The sequence below is a fragment of the Eleutherodactylus coqui genome, chromosome 7, assembly GCF_035609145.1.
Source record: "Eleutherodactylus coqui strain aEleCoq1 chromosome 7, aEleCoq1.hap1, whole genome shotgun sequence".
NCBI classification, from domain to species: domain Eukaryota; kingdom Metazoa; phylum Chordata; class Amphibia; order Anura; family Eleutherodactylidae; genus Eleutherodactylus; species Eleutherodactylus coqui.
In genome coordinates this window covers 158,976,417-158,996,528 of record NC_089843.1, presented here as the reverse complement: position 1 = coordinate 158,996,528, position 20,112 = coordinate 158,976,417, and the positions used below count along the sequence as shown (strand labels likewise).

General features: G+C 46.1%; 1 protein-coding gene across 1 annotated transcript in view; it reads right to left on the bottom strand.

Moving 5' to 3' along the window:
• Positions 1 to 19,734, bottom strand: part of METTL14 (methyltransferase 14, N6-adenosine-methyltransferase non-catalytic subunit) — a 30,394-nt gene extending 10,660 nt beyond the window's left edge. The window contains exons 1-7 of the mRNA XM_066573883.1: positions 19,606 to 19,734; positions 14,049 to 14,137; positions 12,229 to 12,316; positions 11,656 to 11,736; positions 2,892 to 2,979; positions 2,402 to 2,492; positions 250 to 391 (exon numbers count right to left, since the gene is read on the bottom strand). Coding sequence (XP_066429980.1) covers positions 250 to 391; positions 2,402 to 2,492; positions 2,892 to 2,979; positions 11,656 to 11,736; positions 12,229 to 12,316; positions 14,049 to 14,137; positions 19,606 to 19,716 — 690 coding nt within the window. The 5' untranslated portion in view covers positions 19,717 to 19,734. The remainder of the gene's footprint in view (positions 1 to 249; positions 392 to 2,401; positions 2,493 to 2,891; positions 2,980 to 11,655; positions 11,737 to 12,228; positions 12,317 to 14,048; positions 14,138 to 19,605) is intronic.
• Between the last annotated feature and the right edge of the window lie 378 nt (positions 19,735 to 20,112).

Genomic DNA, 20,112 nt, shown 5'->3' with positions numbered 1-20,112 from the left:
GACCGATAATGGGGTTGAGCTCTTTCCATGTTCTAAAATGCATCATAAGAAGTGAAGCCAACAAGAATGAAGGCATATTCAGGGAGATCTAGTAAGCAATATACACAGACAGTTATGGTGCACACCGACACTTGGAACCACAATAATGAAAAGCATAACAATACCCCTTTAAAACAGAACTTTATCTGCCATATTGTTGATTCAATCACCACCTTCTCCGATGATCACACACCAAGATGTTTTACTTACGTCTTCCCAGGTCCACCACTTCTCATGGGCAGCAATGCCAGTTTCCCTAAAGTATTCCTCTAGGGGTGGTTCGAGGAGGATGACATCAAACTCGCTCTTCAGCTCTCTCAGATCAAACGTCTCAAGGTCGGCTTGTAAGTACCTGCAGCAGCAAGATGGAAAACATAATACTGGGAAATTCCTTCCATCTGGCATTTAATATCCTAGAAAGTCCTATAATCTGGTAGTTCTAACAGTGATCTCCAATATAATGAGGAATTTCACAAGGCCAGAAGACGGAGCAGAGAACACAAACTGGGAAAGTCCTTCCATTAAAATACAAAAAGTTAACCCTTTCCTATCCAACTTCCCCGCACACCCCGCAGCTCTTATTTATTTTGGGTGGGAAAACGCATTGTGGATTCCTTGGAATTACTCAACAGAAACACACAAAAGTTGAGTGTCATGATGATTTTACTAGCAATTTTTTGAAAATGAAACGCAAGTTATGAGCGCTTCACATCGAGAAGATCATTTGTAATAATCCTGTAAATATATGTATATTGATATAGCATACATTTATATACTAAGACTACTCATATCTAATTTCTCTAATGAGATCTATCCATCTTTGTAATACAGAGGCAATATGTATAGCATAGGTTTCTAACACTATACAGGACAGAGCTCCGATTTCGGAAACTATTCTGCATGAGTATATTACACTATGCAGGATAGAGATCCCATGTCGGAGTTTGTTCTACATATGTATATTACACTATGGCGGAGAGGTCTGGCATCGGAACTCTGTTCTGCATAGTGTAATATACATAAGTAGAAGAGCTGATATCAGAGCTCTGTCCTGCATAGTGTTATAAACATGTCGGACCTCGCCCGACATGGAAGCTATGGAGGGAAATCTCAATGTCGGAAGAGGTCCGGCACTGGATTGGAAAGGGTTAAAGGGGTTGTCAGAGTAATCTAAATAGTCTCCCCATGTGTGAAAATAACAGATCAAATCCTCGCTCCTCCCGGCTTCCTGCTGTGTCCTACACTGACTTAGTGCTTACAGGATATAGCAGGGATCCTAAATTAGAATTTGATTAGCCTCGTCTATGAGGGTTTCCTTGGGGACTCAGATTTCCACCCACACTTGGAAGAAAAAAAAAAGCAGAGGAGCTCTTCAAGACGGCTTGAGGAAACCATCTGTCCGATAGCGAAACGCGTTGTCCTTGTGATTGCTGAACTTTTCTAAATAAATTAAATCTTGTTCAACTCTTCTAGTTTCTCTGTGTGTGTGCTGGCAGAGCTCCTCTGCTTGTTCTCTTCCCTACACACCAGCGTTCACTTCGTGGAGCCGGCACCACAGTGCCAGAGCTGTACAGATGAGGTGCGTTTATCAGTTTCTCCTATGAAATAGGCCATTGTTTTGGGATTAGATTGTGCGCCCAAACATGGATGGGGATTGATATACAATTTTTAACAAGTTGCGGGATACGTTGGAGCTACTCAAGGCTCCAATCACACGGATGTCACGGCTCCGCTCGGACAGGTTTTTGCTGCTCCAGCCACACATAATAGCAAATGGTCTACTAGGTTATTCTTCCCAACCACCACCAGCTCATCCATGCCCGGTCAGCCTGTTTAGACTGCATGATTCTCGCAGTTCTCGGTCAGTGTTGTACATTCCTATGTGAATGATCCGTGTCTAAACTGCCCGACAAGTGAACGGTGCTGATGTTTATGTCTGCTGAAACTGAATGACGAACAAGAACCTCATGATTCTCGTTAGTCGCTGATGTTTAAACTGAACGATGATTCACTTTCGTTTGCTTCAATGATTTTGAAAACAATCATCGTTCTATCTAAGCGCATCATAAGTCAGATCCGCCGTATGCATCATGGATTCTTTAAAAAGAAGCCCATCATGCCAAAATGTGGAGAAAGGCTTGTAGAGCTCCACCAGATACAAGTAGATTCCGATCTGCTGCAACATCATTGTAGCGCCACTAGGGAGGGATCATGAGCTGCCTAACAGCTTGAAAGCAGAATAATGGTAACCGAAGCCGTGTACAAAACCACAATGGCGCAACTAGCACACAGCAGTCATGACATAACTAAAAAGAAATAAAACTTCAGAGATTTATATATATAATTTTTTTCCCTCACTTACATTGGAGGAGTATTGGATTTTGATATTAACTCATCCTTCAATCTGATCAGCTCTCTAAGTTTCGGATACTCCTCAAACCGGTCTGCTAATCCTAAACGGGAGATGGAAAAGGTGTTAACAGATTCTGCAACAATCCCCGGAATACATGTGCGGATAATCATGCCTCCCCCTCCGAGAGTACAAGATCATAAAGCAATCCCATGTGTGTCTGGCTGCCGCTAGACAGGAACTTATTAGAGGACTAATCCCTTAACTCCTCGCTGCTGCATATACATTAGGGACTTTCCAGGGTCAGGCTATAGACCTGGGATGAAAGCACACTAATACCGTAAACCGGAGAAAATCATTCAGGGCAGCACAAGAATGACACCGACTGTTCTAACGCCTGGGGATAATAAAGCAGATGCCTGCAGCCAGAAACAACCATATGAAAAAGTTATGTGGAAGGTTGAAGTCAGACAGCATGCGAATACAGCAGAAATCATCATACCAACGTCTCTGATGAAGTTCTGGGGTCTGTGGCCAGTGTCCACAAAATGCTGGCAGTAGTCGTTGTGAGGGTTCAAACTCTGGGTTCCCTGCGAAGAGAAAAAAGGTCAAAGGGTGATCAGTCTGGATTTATGGCAAGTGGGAGTTCGGTTAGTAAAACTGTAATGATATATAAAATAATAATAATGCTTATTACAGACCAATGAAAAGGGTTGGCCAGGACTTTGGCATCGTTTTTCTCCTGATGACCTATCCTCATGATAGGTAATCAATAGATGATCGGCAGGGGGTCCCATTGCTTGAGATTCCTGCTGATCAATTGATTCCCAGCACCAGCGGGGACCTGAGCAGCAGACCCTCACGGATCATCTATTGAGGACCTATCCCGAATATTGCTCATCAGTAAAAAAAAAAAAAAAAAAAAACTCAAAGTCCCAGAATCCCCCTCAATACCAGCGCTTGTAGCTGCAGGCACGGCTCCCATTGATTGCAATGAGAGCTGCACTTGCAATTACAAGCGCCTGCCACTACACAGGGTCCGAGCATCTGCTTCCACTTCAACCCCTGTGTATTTGTGCCACTGTCAGCAGGCGCACAATCAGCTGATCAGTCGGGGCCTCGAGTGGCGGACCCCAACCGATCAACTATTGATGACCCATCCTGGGGATAAGTTATCAATAGTATTTTCCCTGGTCTCTTTAAAAGGGGTTTTCCGGTCAAAAATACTATTGAGGACCCATCATTAGGATGGGTCATCAATAGTTGATCGGCCGGGGTCTGCTGCTCGAGATCCCAACCGATCAGCTGTGCGGGCGCAAGCTGTCAGCGCCACAGTAACAAGGGTCAGAGCGGAAGGCTCTGCGCCGACCTCCCAGTTTTGGCCAGCGCTGGTAACTGCAGTAACAGCTCTCATTGAAATCAGTGAGAGCCGTGCCTGCAGTTACAAGCGCCGGCCACTACATGGGAGGTTAGTGCAGAGGCTTCCGTTACGACCTCTGTTATTGTGGCGCTGAAAACTTGTGCCTGCACAGCTGAATGGTCGGGGTCCCGAGCAGCAGACCCCGGCCGATCAACTATCCACCCTCATGATAGGTCAGCAGTAGTATTTTTGAGCGGAAAACCTCTATAAGTATTTAAGTCTCTTGGATCCCCAGCACCGACATTGTTAAATTTTCTTGGTTTTATCATCTCCATTCAAACAAATGTTCACGCAGACTTGCGAAAAGAACATCAGTAAGTGAGTGTAACTCGCAGATGGAAAGTTTGATATTGAAATGCTGGAAAAAAAACAAAAAAAACACCAATATTCCACATTTACATACAATACTATATACATAACTACATACTGTATATTGCTTTGCTTGTAATGCTAAATCAGTGCTCAGCATTTCTTCTCTAACCACATCTAAAGCTACATGTAGCATTGGCCTGAGTTCCAGGTGCACTATGGGAACTCTGATGAAGTCGGACATAGGAGCGGCCATACTGCTGGCTGGAAGTAGTTTTGCATATGAAGGAATTGAACGACATGAAAAACTCCACAAAATTACATAGAGCAAAGTCTTTGCACAATTCTTAAAAGCTTTACATAGGAAGAAACTGAAAAATGATGCTGAAAGGAGAATTACACTTTGGGCGCCTTTAATAGTAATATAAAGCTGAGATTCTGCTCACAGCAGCGCGACGCTTCTGATTCTAATGGATTACAGCAAACAGAATTAAGGCGCCTAATGGACGTCAACGAATACTTTCATTCTACATCCGTTGCATCGGCTTAATTAGACAACAGAACTGCTGCATAAACGGCGGCCACGTCTAAAAACTAGTGCGGCAGGTAATGGTGGGGACGCTCAAGCGGATTAAACGTCTACTGCCTAAAAGGATATTGGCATGACAAGAATTACTGATTCTGCGTCACGAGAGCCCTTTAAAAAAAAATATTGCAGAAGGATCAAGTACAAGCAGGATTAAAAAGCTTTTCCAACACTTATGGCTATGTTTGTAAAAGAGCGACTGGAGAACAGGGGCGCCCGGAGGATGAACTTTTTTGTTTTATAACTCCCATTCACTTTAATAGAGAGCGGACCTGGCGATGGACCCCGCACCCCTGTTGTAATGATCAAAGGGGGAAGAGCTTTGTAGAACTCTCTATGCTTTCAGGTTTTTTCATTGATGATGACCAAGACCAGTTATGACCGGTGTTGATCAGTAGATGAGCGGTCACCCGGCAGTCACACAACGCATTTATCGGGTACATTCATACATTCCTGAAGGTTGCGAGCTCAATCCCTGCAGGGTCAAGGTTAACTCAGCCTTCCATCCTTCCTAGGGTGGGGTAAAGAGGACTGGGAAAAGCAATGGCAAACCAACCCGCAGCAACAGTCTGCCAAGAAAACGTCATGATGTGACGTCACCCAAGGAGTCGGTCACGACTCTGTGCTTGCACCAGGGGACTTTACCTTATACATATAGAAGAATTATTTTTCTGCAGCCAACTTTACCTTGCTATTCTAGGTAATCAAGAATGTGAATATATTCTATGTACAGAGCTGTGGCACTACATAAATAAAGCTAAGGGTGTTTTTAGATAGAACGATTAATATTCCAAAAAAAATTGTTAAAAACGAGCGAAAGTAAATAATCATTTGGTGTAAACACGAGCCAACGAACAAAAGAAAATTATTCGCTTTTCACTAGTCGTTACTTTTCTGCAGCCATAAAAACCATTGTTGGCTTAGTCCCTTATCGTTCGCTTTAAACAATCATTCAGTTCTTCTCATTCTTCTTATACAGCGAATGTGAAAGACTGAATGATGTTCCTTTGAACAAGCCAACGATGTGTTTACCTGTCTAAACAGACCTGCGGACTTCATCTACTTCTAATTTATGCTTAAAACCTACAATGTCGCCCTCCATCATGTAAAACAAGTCTCCTTCACCTCCCTCATCTCTTCACTATCCGACAACCCCAAAAGACTTTTCAAAACTTTCCATTCCCTCCTTAGCCCCAAAAAAACAGGCCCCCGTGACTGGAGAGCTAGCCGCACATTACAATGAAAAGAAACCGACTCTTGACCCAACTGATGCTGCCAACTACTGACCTATCCCTAACCTCCCCTTCATCTCCAAACTACTTGAATGCCCGGTCTATTCCTGCCTCACACGCTTTCTGTCTGACAACGCTCTCCTCTAAGCCCACCCAGTCCGGTTCCCACCCCCTCCACTCAATCGAAACCACTCTCACAATAAAGTGTCCAACAACCTGATAACAGCCAAATTAAGGGGCGACTACTCCCTACTAATCCTTCTTGACCCCTCCGGTGCATTTGACACTGTCGTTCATGACCTCCTTCTCGCTATGCTTCGCTCCATCAGCCTAAAGGACACTGGTCTCTCCTGGTTTTCCTCCTACCTATCTGACCGCTCTTTCAGTGTCTTTTGCTGGCTTTACCTCCACTCCACTTCCTCTCGCTGTTGGGGTACCACAGGGCTCGGTGCTTGGCCCCCTTCTCTTCCCTATCTATAGAGCCCCAATTGGGCTAACCATTCACAGATTTGGCCTCCCACATCACCTCTATGCTGACGACACCCAGCTATACACCTCTTCCTGTGACATCTCTGCATCGTTCCTCCAAAACATCTCCCATTGTCTACAACACGATGTTCTCCCTTTTTTCCTCAAATGTAACCTCTCAAAAACTGACCTCCTTGTTTTTCCACCCTCTACCAGCTGACCTCCCCCCCCCCCATCCCATGTATTACAGAACTCAATTTAAACTCATTACCCTCACCCACAGAGCTCTCCATGACGTTGCGCCACCCTACATCGCTTCCCTCTTTTCCATACATCACTAAACCTGTGCACTTTGCTCTGCCAACACAGACTAGATGTCCCCTAATACGACCCTCACATGCTCGCCTTCAGAACTTTACCAGAGCAGCACCGACCCTATGGAACGCTCTACCCCAAGACATCTGGATAATCCCTGATGCTTGGAATTTCAGACCTACCTCTTCAAAGAAGCATACCAACTCTCCTAATTTAGTCCCCACCCTCCTGTACACTCCTTGCGCCACATCCCCTGTACCACCTCACCCTGCCCTGATTGAGCTTCCCCATGCATCAAAGAGCTTCGGAATAAGTTGGCACTATACCAATAAAAAGTTATTATATTATTACAGGCTGAACGAGAGCAAACAAGTTAGCGGTGACGTCACTCGCTCGTTCAAACGAGAATCAGCTCTTCTAAAAGGACCCAAAGGGGAACAATAATGTGACTTGTACACCACATAATGCTGTGCAGCCTTAAGAGTAACATCATACATTACAGATCTGTTTGCTCAATTTACTAGGTAATCAAACCTTTTCAATCACGGAAGACGATGACGGCAAGTAAAATTGCAGACTTTCTATGATCTGGCAAATGCGGATATCAGACAAAGCCCAGACTTTATTAAAGCACTTCACATCTGATCTACTTTTATTTTACCCCGACTGAAGAACCTGCGACCCTACTTAAGCTGCAATGAAACCCAGCGCTCCGACCGGCATGGTAATACAGTAGTAACAGTGTCTTCAATGTGCTCAGGCAAAACGGAGCGTCACAAGATGAATTACCGGGAAGCATTCAAAGACTCGGTCTGAAGAAATATCTTGCTTGGTTCTGTAGCTGATTACATGTCCGAAGTAAAGTAATGGCTTGAGACAAGTCAGTAGGCTAATTGACTTTTCCATTTGTGAAACGTGAAACCATTCAAGGGAATATATTAGTAACCTTTCCACATTAGCATGAACCTTTGATTTTATGCCGTTCCTTTGACTGCCCCTTTGTCATTTTATGTGACAGCTATTTCCCCGGGCGCTCTAAGAAATCTCTGGCAAGCAGATTTTCCCAAATAACTCTTACACGGTACGTTGTGCTTTCCATCCCACAGTCCTTATTTACAGGACTTTATGCCATTTCTTTCAGGAGAAGCAAACCTCGCCTAACGCCGACTGTAGCCGCACTAGCGAATACTTCCATTTATTAACAGGGGCCAACTGGCGGGCTTTATCCTCATATAATATACCTTCCAATAATCTAGAAAGTCCATCTGATGCTCGTTATCAGCACAGAACCGCTATGTAACGAGTGATTTCCGGAAGCAGAAAGAATCCGAGTTTTATATGATTGGTGTGGGAAAAGGGAGGGTAAGAACACCGATATAAACAAGGGCAGCGCTCCAAAAGTGAGAGAGAAGAGAACTGAAAGTGTGAAGAAATAATAAGGGGTGACTTAAGGCCCATTTAGACACAACGATTATCACTCAAAATATGTGGCTGAAGCGACTTTTGAGCGATAATCGTTGTGTGCCTTTAAACGCAAGGTGATCGCTCAAATGTTGAGCGATCACTTTGCGCTCTGAGAGGGGTATACAGAAGAAAATTGGGGCCGCTTGTCTTCCGCACCCAGCTATTTTCTGCTCAGAGCGCCCGGCTGTTATACCTCAGCTGAGCGATCCGAGCTGGGGATTGCAGAACACAGCTGGACCACTGTATTCTTCATACCCCGGCTGTTAATGGAGCGCTCAGAGATACAGCTGTTTGTTCCCTGCCGAGTATGAAGAACACAGCTGGACCGCTGTGTTCTTCATACCCCGCCTGTTATCAGAGAGCAGGATACAGCTAAAACAATAGTATCAGTTGTATCCTGCTGTGAATTCCTGATAAGGCTGCTCATTCTCTTTCAGCATGCTGAAAGGGAACAATTAGCGACTCGTTAACGAACACTGCACGATGTCAGTGCAGTTACACACAACGTTTATCGCTCAAAAGACGACTTTTGAGCGAAAATGGTTGTGTATAAATGGGCCTTTATCTGGAGCGATCGGAACACCCAGGTAGCCGATCAGATACTAGGTTTGGCGCGGCCACAAAATCCCCTTGTCAGAAAACCATCCATAGGTGGAGAGCGTCAACAGGATCCTGAAGTAGGTTTCGGTCATGTGAAGTATAAAACTTAATTAATTTAGCCTTATTAACCCCTTAAGGACCAAGGGCGGTAAATACACGGCGCTTGGTCCTGGACTTTAATCCCGGCCAATAGCTTAATTGCAGGAGCAGGTCGGGACCTCAGCTGTCAGACACAGCCAAAGACCCAGAGAAGAGAGAAGCCGCTTTGAACTGCGTCTGCCTTCTCCTTTCTAAGCTACATAGCTGCTCTCAATGAACGCTATGTACTAAAGAGTGAAAGTGGAAGTATAACTTCCCCTATTCGACCCAGAGATTACATGACCGCCAGATCTCCCTGTTACAGCAGAGATCCAGGGTCCTAGCAGACCAAGATCAGCTCTGCCAGTGACTATTGTCACTACAGGGGGATGTTTTCCCTGCAACTGGGGCTCCTATGGATGCCTTAGCTACAGGAGAAAAGTATGAAATTAAAAAAAAAACAAAAAAAAACAAAACACTATGTGAATGACCCCCAGAAGTCTTATATGACGTCACAGGGGGCATAGATGGTGAAACAAATAGTTACAAAAATAAGTAAAAAACATAAGTTAAAAAAAAAAAAGAATTACAGAATAAAAAAAATATATACATAAAAATCCAAAACTATACAAATTATATATCAAAATGTCCGAAACTAAATGATGAACCCATTTCTAGCCTTTATTTTAATGCAAATACAGATGGTCCCCAACTTGCGAACAGGTTCCGTTCCAGGAGCCCGTTCGCAAGTCGATTTGTTCGCAAGTCGAACAAATGGTTGTATGGAGCGGGATCGCGGCAGTTCCGACGAGCCGCGCCGCTTGTCAGAACTGTTAACACTTTAAATACCGCTCTGACAGCGGTATTTAAAGTGTTAACAGTTCTGACGAGCGGCGCGGCTCGTCGGAACTGCTGCCGCCGGGTGCCCGCTGTAAGAACAGCCTGCACCCGACGTTCAGGGGGCCCGTACAGCGTCCCACGATGAGATCGCGGGACGCTGTGTGGTTGCTAGGCAGCCGGGGACCTCCTGAAAGGCCCCAGAGCTGCCTATGCAGAGTGCCTATCAAGCGCACGGCTTGATAGGTGCTCTGCATAGACAGCCCTAGGGCCTTTCAGAAGGCCCCCGGCTGCCTAGCAACCGCGATCTGACCGGACAGGCTTCTATCAGGCTTGATAGAAGCCTCTCCGCTCCCTGCACAGTATGATGTAATGCCATAGCATTACATCATACTGTGCAGGGCAGATAGTTCGTATCTTGCGAAATTCGTAAGTCGAATGTTCGCAAGTAGGGGACTATCTGTATACTGATTCTAAAAAAAACAAAACTTTTTTTTAGCTTTCTACCCCACCCAAAAAAGCTCAAAACGAGGAAAGAAAGTGGATATGGTAAAATAGCCTTACGTGTCATGGGGGGAAAAACACTGCAGAAAAATAAATTTTGATGGCTGGAAGAAAAAAAAAACAAAACACTAGGGCAGCAAAACCACCACATGGGTGAAATCCCTAAAAAGTGTCTGGTCCTTAAGTGTATTGTTTCCCAACTCCAGTCCTCATGGACCCCCAACAGGTCATGTTTTTTGGATTTCCTCAGTGTTGCACAGGTGATGTAATTATTGTTGGTGGCTCAGACATTACCACAGAGGTTCTTACTGTTGGATATCCTGAAAACATGACCTGCTGGGGGTCCCTGACGACTGGAGTTGAGAAACACTGCTTTAGGGTACAAAACACCCTGGTGCTTAAGGGGTTAATAAAGCCAAGAAATTTACACATCCTTATTGTGAACCATTGCTTTAACGCCCCAGTGAGCACCTCTGTGGCATTTTGCAGACTAGGATTAAGGGGGTGTTATCAACCGAGACCCCCTTCCTGTAAAGTAAGTTCACCAACTTCTGTGCTCCCTGCAGCGCTGGGTTTTGGTTACTCATTCTAAGGGGAGAACACAGATCACAACTGATGTGACAGAAGGCCTTCTAGTGACATGAAGGGCCAGGCTTACGAATCCCGGATGGCACAGCAGACCTGAATCCACTATGCTACCTACATAAAAGTACTCCATCGACAGTTTTAAGGAACGCCGGCAAAAACACAAAAAAAATCCTTTTATTTTTTTTACTATTTTACAGCAGAGTGACGAGATCAGGCTTGAGTTACTCAGCGGGGATGTCATAGGGACACTGGATGGATCCAAATCATCTGTGATAAAAAGTGCAGAAACTAACTTCGGATTGACCACTAGTGTACGAATCAACACAATGAACCCATTACAACTAATTACCAATACATATCGCTGTGTCATGAAAGGTGAACATCTGCTGATGTGTAACTGTATTAGGATGTTTGACCACAGGACATGTTCCCGTGAGGACACTAGAACTGACGTACGGCAGACTTCAGAACAATTGTATCTGCATATGGCAGAATCGGACCTGAAATTATCCACACTGATTCCGCTTCTAAAACTGCGGCTAAACACGCGTTTCTGCTGTCAATGGGCTGTCATTAACAAGGTTAAATCCACATGCAGATCAATGATACAATCTGTGGCAGAAAAACCTGTGAATTTCTGCCTCATTTTTAAAGCCACAATCTGTGTGAAAAACTCCGGGTCGGATTCCATTGTGTGAACATCCTCCAACATCTCCATGCCGCAAGAAAGCCTGATATGCTATGTTTTTGGCAGTTCTCCTTCAATACACTAAAGGAAGCGGCCACTTCCCAGGGTGGATACGCCATACAACATACAAGCTTATTAAGTGGAAGAGCAAACTGCACTGATTAGAGTCATAACTACCTTTAAGAAAGTACTGGAGTCTTTGTAAACTTCTTCTTTATAGGGTAAGTTCTCTTCCTCCTTCTGTGGTTCAACCGCATCCTGAAAAATAAGTCAATAGGCTGAATTTCATTTAGAAAACCTCTGAAATTTAGTAACAGTATACTGAAAAATCCATGGAGGAAACGTGGAGCTAGCGAAAACCTGGGACCCTACAGAAAATTAGTGAGATTCCATCGGAGCAGTAATGACGAACTACCTGTAGATCAATAGGCATTTAAGTGTATGATGCATATTTAACATTTACACCAGGAAAGCCTCTAACACATATTAAACAAGTCCATAGGGTTACATTATACCAAAGGACAATAAAAGGGTTAATATAGCGCAAAAAGTACACAACAAGCGCAGTCGGATATGCTATTCCATATAATGGCATCCAGGAAGAATGTACACTGTATTCGTTTATCTCTTTACAATGAGCCCTGTGGGTGAAGGTGCGGGGGCTGGGCCTACGATACCAGGCCGACGGCGGCCCCCGTTGGGCATCAAATTTTAAGAGCAGAAAAACCCCTTTACTACAATATCAAGTACCTTGCATTCTTCAACCACTTCTTCATCCGCTTCCCCTTCCTCTGGAGGTTTACGCTTCAGATTAGGTGCCGATGTGTCGTATGAAGCACTTTAAAGAAAAACAAAACTTGGTAAGATCAGCTTAACAAAAATATATATATATCTAGGAAACCTAATTACTCAGCAAATATAAAATACTGGAGAAGTCACTTATAACCTGAGACACTGAGTGAACACTTGTCGACTAGTAAGATGTCCGGACCATTCTAGTCAATGGGGTCTGTCCGGCACAGTTTGGTTCCATATAGAGATAGAAATCCCCATTGCTGAACTGCTCTCTTTCTTGCTCCCCTAGTGGAACCCCAAGCAACAACGCTATGAGGGAAAAATGAAATTAAAATCTCTCATGTGTACGACTCCATTCCAAAGAATGGAGTTCATATTTGCGCAAGTCTTGTGAGTCTCACAACGCACGAGATTTGCTCTCATGTGAATGTAGCCTTAAAGGGGTTTTCTGAGTTCATTCTCCAGCCCCCTTTGTCCCACACATGAATTTTGAAAATAACTGTCCCAAACAGCTCCGGTTTGGCGCTCCTACAAGTCACCTGGGCTATTAGATGATACAACCAAGTATTATATGTGGGATTACTTGGGCCACATTGTAAATAGAGACTGGCAGGGAGGACGGAAGCAGCAGCTCTGAAGCGGCAGGCGATTTACAGGACAAGTGCATCGGTGTATTTTGCTGTACTTTTTCCATTAGCAAGGCATCAGCATTTGCACACATCAAAAAAAATATGCACCAACTAAAGTATTTAACCCCTTCCCTCCCCGTGACTTAAGGCTACATCATGGGAGCGGGGTACTTCCCGCAAAATGACGTACCCTTATGTCATAGGAATAGCGTGAGATCATGACTGATCTCATCGGAGATGCGCCACCCGCTGTTAACCCCTTACCCGCCGCGATCTATATAGATCGCGGCATGGGAAGGGTTCACAGAGGGAGCGCATAAACCCAAAAATCTATGGAAGAATTGATGTGTTTTCTCTCCCTCTTATCATAAAAAAAATAAAAGTTTTACAATATAGTCGATGTACCCAAAAATGGCACCGATAAAAACTACAGTTCACCACGCAACAAAACAAGCCTTTATACGGCCGCGACGATGGAAAAATAAAAAAAAGTTATGACTTTTGAAAAATGGAGATGAAAATCTGCCAAAAATCGTTGCGTCCTTAAGCCCAAATTAGGCCATGTCCTTAAGGGGTTAATGAATGTCAGTTGTGTTTTTTTTCCTGCACAATTATGCGGTGTTTCACACGTCTCCGATCGAAATATGCAGAAAAAAAAAAAACAGGTTCTAGTCAGTGCACATTGTGTGCGCCAACACTCCCGTGTGAAGCCGGCCTTTGAGAAGTTTCTGCCGAGCTCTAGAGATAATATTTTCCGTCTCCTTATACTGATGGCATCATACTTTCATAGGCCGCCATATTGCAGTCGCGTCGTCCTGTGCCAAGGCTAAGCATCTTGCTAAAAGGCACAGATCTGGCAGAAAATCCCCGCCAAAATAATATAACAATTATTTGCCATTTCATCCGGCAAAAGGCCAGCATGCATAATAGAAGTTGGATAGACCCCCATTATAATTAATGGGGTCCTTTGGAGCTGTTCGATTCCATCATAGAACAGGTCCGTTTGGACGGGGATTTGGCTTTCTTGCTCCCAGATTGGCGCATGAGAATGGAAACTCTTGTGTAAGGCCATCGGTGGTGTGAACGAAGCCTTACCTAGCGGAGGAGGATAAAAGGCTCCAAGCGCCTATAGTCACAGGTACTCACCGGCACATTTCTCTGGCTTCTGCGATCTCCCTTTGCTCATCTTTGCTGTTGAGTATGGCTCCAATATTGTCAGCGCTTTCCGCTCCGAGCTAGAGGAAATACAAGAGGTCACTTTATAATCGCCTAATTACATTCATGGCCATGAAATTAGCACCACAGCCCCTTCATTCTGAATACCAGTGGGGCTCATGGCAGCCCAATCCCCAGCGACCAACAAGTGATGGCCTATCACTAGGATATTCTATCACTTGTAATAGCAGGAATCCCCCAATAATATAGTACTAGCAGACGGCCCCACTACCAGAACAGAATACTTCATCTGGTATGGCAAGTAGCAATTGTAACTATGACTTCTGCCATAATAAATCAATCAGGATAAGCAACTGCAGATCCTCAACAAACCCCTAATGATGCTTTCAGACTGAACGATTAATGCTCAGTCTGAACGCGAGCCAACGATGAACGAGAATCAGATAGACTAGGGTATGATGGCGCCTCTATAGAGAGATGGCATCTTTAGGTTTTCATGTGTCCTACCTATGATACAATGTGGGGGAACAGAAAAAGGACAATGACAATTGTCACAACCACATTGCATCAAAGCCATTTGCCAACATAATGACATGGAAGGCTTTAGCTATGCCAGCTTGTGACACTGCTATGTGAAGACATTACCAATTCTTTCAACATTTAGGGCCAGGGCTCCCCCAAGGCAGGCCCCGAGGCCAGGGCTCCCCCAAGGCAGGCCCCGAGGCCAGGGCTCCCCCAAGGCAGGCCCCGAGGCCAGGGCTCCCCCAAGGCAGGCCCCGAGGCCAGGGCTCCCCCAAGGCAGGCCCCGAGGCCAGGGCTCCCCCAAGGCAGGCCCCGAGGCCAGGTTGAGGCCTAGTAAAGCTTCCTACAACTATTTAATCAGGAGATAAAAACATCAGACACATTTTTGAAGCTTTTTGATGCAAGAGTGAAGCAGTCTTTACTACTAACTCCGACACCAACCTAGGTACATGTGAAGTGGTCCATACGAGGTGGATTTGCTGCGGACCCTCTGTACGGAAATTCCTCGGCAATTACAGTAGCAGCAAAGTGGATGAGATTTTAAAACTTTCGTCCACAAGCTGCAGAAATAATCCACACAAAACCTGTGAAGAAGTCGTCACGCGGTACGGAATTAAGTTCTGCAGCATGTCAACTTTATCGCTGTGGAATTCACCTCTCTCAACGTGAATTCCGCATAGGTGCAGGTTTGAAGGCAGGCCTTCTGCTGCTAATCCGCTCCCATATGGATCTAGCCTAAGGATCCTTGTAGACGAGCAGAATCTCTTTGGAATGAGTGAACGAGCGAGTGATATCACCACTAACTTGTCTTGTAAAGGCATCGTTGGCTCGTTCACATTCACTGTAGAAGTGACTGATAACGACTGAACGAGCGCTGTTGAAACCGAACGATAAGCCAACGGTGATTTTCATGCCTACATAACATGGACGAGGGAAAAGTGAATGATTCTCGTTCGTCGTTCACTCGCGTAACCATTCAAGACCCCTAAAGGCCCGAGAGAATGTCCAAGTGAGGAAACCTTATGAGTTCAACCAAGAATGAGCAGCCAAGGCTCTACTACAATAAGTCCAGCTTGAGCGAGGGCTGGACCCCTCCATCTAGAGGATCAGCAGCAGTTCCTGGTCACACTGTAATATCCTAGAATGTAAGCACTTGGCCATCTCCGGCAGTCTCATTGAAATGAATGGAGCAGCAGCACATATGCTGGACCACCGCTCTACTAATTCGGGGACCTTTGGAATCCCTATACTCATGATCTGGGGGGAGGATCCCATCAGTTATTCCCTATCCACAGCATCATTTATAATCTTGGCACAAACCCCTTAAGGCCGGGCCTACAAGACTGTTTTTGCTGATGGACCGCACACATATCTCTAGGGCACGAGCCTGCAGCAAGTAAGCAATGACATGCGTACTTGCTGCATGCCGCCAATCCCCATGCAATATCTTGGTGTGCATGCGTGTATAATACATATTAAGATAGAACATGCCTCAATTTTTTGCAGCTCGTGTGACCAGCCTAACTGTCAGAGGACGTCATTAGGCTTAAAAACTGCTCGAATTCTGGAATCTGTTCAGGGCTACATTATATAGGGGTCCATGGATATATTTCCCTGCTTGTCAATATCACAGGATCCATTAGGAATCCATCATGGTCTGTCATTATCAGTTATGATCCATTTGGCGGATCCACCGAGACGAGTTACAATCAGTTAGAATTTGTTTTTGTTACCCCCCCTATCCCCATATGTGCCGTAGCTACATTATCAATGGCTGCCATGACAGTGGTGGTCCACCACATGAACAATACCACTTACAATGTGGATTTGAGCCTCTCCTGTAGTGCTGCATGGTTGCAGTAGTTCGGCCCTAAAGGTGATTAGTCCTCAGACACAAGTTGGGAAAGAGAAGCCTCAGAAGAACTTGGTAAAGCCCGTTGCACAGGGGTCAAGTATTAAGAAGGAAACCCATTACATGGGAATGGACTTGGGGCTACCGGCCCGATACCGATCAGAAGAAAAACCCGGAGACAGGAATTTGTTTTCTTTATTCTTCCAGTAACTGTTCCACTTATTTAAGTTCCCACTTATAGCAACAATGTCGACTCCTGGGTCCTTCATTCCTTCACGATTTAACCTCGAAGCCTCCGCACTATAGCCGCTAACAGATACTTGCATAGCAGCTATACAGTGACTCTCAGACACCGCTATGGCACTGGCAATGCTATGGTGGGGCACTCTGGCACTGGTTATGTGGCGATACATTCATTGTAAGAAAAAAATCCCTCCCCTAGAAGAAGTTGTAGGAATCCAATAAAACTTTCTATGTGTGATTGTAACACCGATATAAGGGATTACAATATCAGAGCAAAAGGATCATTTATTATGGAAAACTGATCTCTTGTAGGGAGGCTCTAGTACCCTGTTGTACCGCCTCTAGCTTAGATACAAGATGTGATATGGGCAGGCATGGAGGCTCTAGTACCCTATTGTACTGCCTCTAGCTTAGATACAAGATGTGATATGGGCAGGCATGGAGGCTCTAGTACCCTATTGTACCACCTCTAGCTTAGATACAAGATGTGATATGGGCAGGCATGGAAGCTCTAGTACCCTGCTGTACCACCTCTAGCTTGGATACAAGATGTGATACAGACGGGCATGGAGGCTCTAGTACCCTGTTGACCCGCCTCTAGCTTGGATACAAGATGTGATATAACCGGGCATGGAGGCTCTAGTACCCTGTTGACCCGCCTCTAGCTTAGATGCAAGATGTGATATGGGCGGGCATGGAGGCTCTAGTACCCTGTTGACCCGCCTCTAGCTTAGATGCAAGATGTGATATGGGCGGGCATGGAGGCTCTAGTACCCTGTTGTACTGCCTCTAGCTTGGATACAAGATGGGATATGGGTGGGCACGGAGGCTCTAGTACCCTGTTGTACCACCTCTAGCTTGGATACAAGATATGATATGGCCGGGCATGGAGGCTCTAGTACCCTGTTGTACCGCCTCTAGCTTGGATACAAGATGTGATACGAGCGGGCATGCAGGCAAACACCGGGGTGTAATGATGGCACCCCGTCTCTGGATGGCAGACAAATAGTTGTAGCTGCTCGTGCTTGTTGGACGATCAGACGATCCTCTATACTGGTGGTCTGTTGGGGGTCCTGAGCTCATTTGTGTGTGCCCTCACATGTCTCAACCTCTCCTAACAGTCTGGGCAGAATGGCCGGTGGAGACAATTCACGGATACAACCATCCAGCTTCTCACATCCCAATAATGCGCCCCTCTCAGACTCTGGTAACGGGGTTACATCTCTTCTCTGCGTCGTAGAGGCGTGTAGTGGCCAACAAGCTCTACACAAGCAGAAGAAGAGGTCACTACACACAAGGAGCCTCCGGTATTAGTGTACCTTGACGCCACTGCAAGCTAGGTGTTTGACAAGAGGAACGCCCCTGTCACACCCCTAGATCTCGATAGGGCCATGGGTGTAAGGTCCTAGCAGCACAGTGTGCATTGATTACTGCATGCCCTGCTGCGTAGGCGGAGGGTTACTAAATGTCTGAGCGTTACATTATGAAGGCCAACAAGAGAAGTAACCGTCTGCCTAGGCAGCCCGACACGCAGTAATCAATGCAGACGCTGTACCCAACCGGCACCCGCCGCAGTGCTTGTGTTCCCTGAAAAGGGCACTGCCCAGCTCACCTCCATGTTGCCTTTGGTAAGCCTTGTGCTCCGGCGCTGGGACAGGTAGCCGGCTGCCTGCTCAATGCCTCGTCCAGCCAACCGCTGCAGCCCATCTGCTCCGTGACCACCATTCCCCTCCGCAATGCTCCCAACCCTCAGGGTGGTTGTGCTTGTGCTCCGACAGCGGCAGGACAGGTGGATGGCCGCCGCCGCCTACTGTCTGCTACGTCCCGGGTGTCAGCTGGCGGCTCTGTAATGATAATGTGCGCTCTCGCCTGCTAATAGTGCGGCACTGCAGCAGGGATAGGGAATCGTTTGTGGCCTTGTCCCGGCTGTCGGACGCCGCCTGTGTAATCATGATGCCTACTGTCCGCAGCTAATGCTGCGGAGTTGCAGGGTTGTGGTCTGCAGCATGGATAGGGAATTGCTTCTGTCCTTCCAGGACCTACAGCCTAACCAGATTTTCGGCCAATCAGCTACAGGGGGCGTCAACCCCCCTGTCACTCTTGGCTCCACCAGGACTTCCTGGTGGCATCAAGGTACACCAATACCGGCGCCTCTTTGGGGCTTTCATAGGCCTCGTGTCCACGGGCAGATTTGATGCGCAGGAGATCCACAGCTCCTGCTGCCCATAGTATTAGCATCCGCAAAACAATGTAAAGCATGCGGATGTGATTTATTTTTACAGGGGTCTGGATCGTACGAGCAGGAGAAAAATCCCAGCATGCTCCATTTTCTGCGGATCCGACTGGGACGGTTTTGATTGAAGTAATTAGAAGCCGTCTGATCCACGGCCTGCCTGCAGCTGACACTGCGGACGTGCCATGGATATGCTGGAAGGCAAGAGTTAAAAAAAAGCACTGCGCACGCGTCCGGCACGTCGGCCAGCACATCCGCAGTACAGAAGAAAGAAGCCCCGCAGCGGCTGCGGACAGGAGAGAATGTATACTAGGCCTTATGGCTGCAGGCGCAGGTGGAAACCATGTGTGCCCACGGACATGAGGCCTTACAGGCCAAGGGGGAGCACTTTTAGGGTGATAAGACCTCATCATCTGTACATCTGCCTGAGATGCATCCGCATGCTGGATCTACAGTAGAACAGCGCCTCCTTCTAGATGCAGTATGGTTTTCTTTGACAAAGTGTGTAATATGGAAATTGTGGGTGATTTACATGCAAAATAACTCTGCCTGATAACAGCCCTTGGGCGCCCCCTTTGTGTGCAGGAATAGTCGCCCCCTGCTTATCCTCAGAGTGGTCTGCGACCAGCCGTGCGGCACTACAAGTCCCAGCGTGCCGCCCCCCACACGGGCCTTACCTGCTGGGCCAGCAGCCTCCTGCGCAGCTTCTGCCGGGCTCGGATCTCCTGCAGCCGGCTGTTCATTACCTCTCTCTGGCCGCGGTTTCCACTTTGCCCGCTACTACTCATTGTCGCGGCCTGATGACGTCAGCCACCATATTTCCCAGCAGTGCAGACCTTCCGGGCGGCCATGTTTGATTCTGGCACTTGCCAGTAAGCCGTTGTTTTCACCAACCATATTTTACTTCTTTATATTTTTCTTAAAAAAAGGCGACACAAGAAGAAATATCCCTTCACAAATGTCTACTACGATGTTTACTGAATAGTGTGGATGATGGCGTATTACTACCGCTCTGAAGGGACAGCACAATAGAGATATATGTGAAGGATATACAAAATCACATTGTAATCAGCAGTTAAAAAATACTGTCAGCTTCCCCCCCCCCCGCATAAAAAAACACCTTTATTCACTTGAACAGAGCTGAGAATACAAGGCACGGCCAATGGGCAAGAGTGGCGCTATTC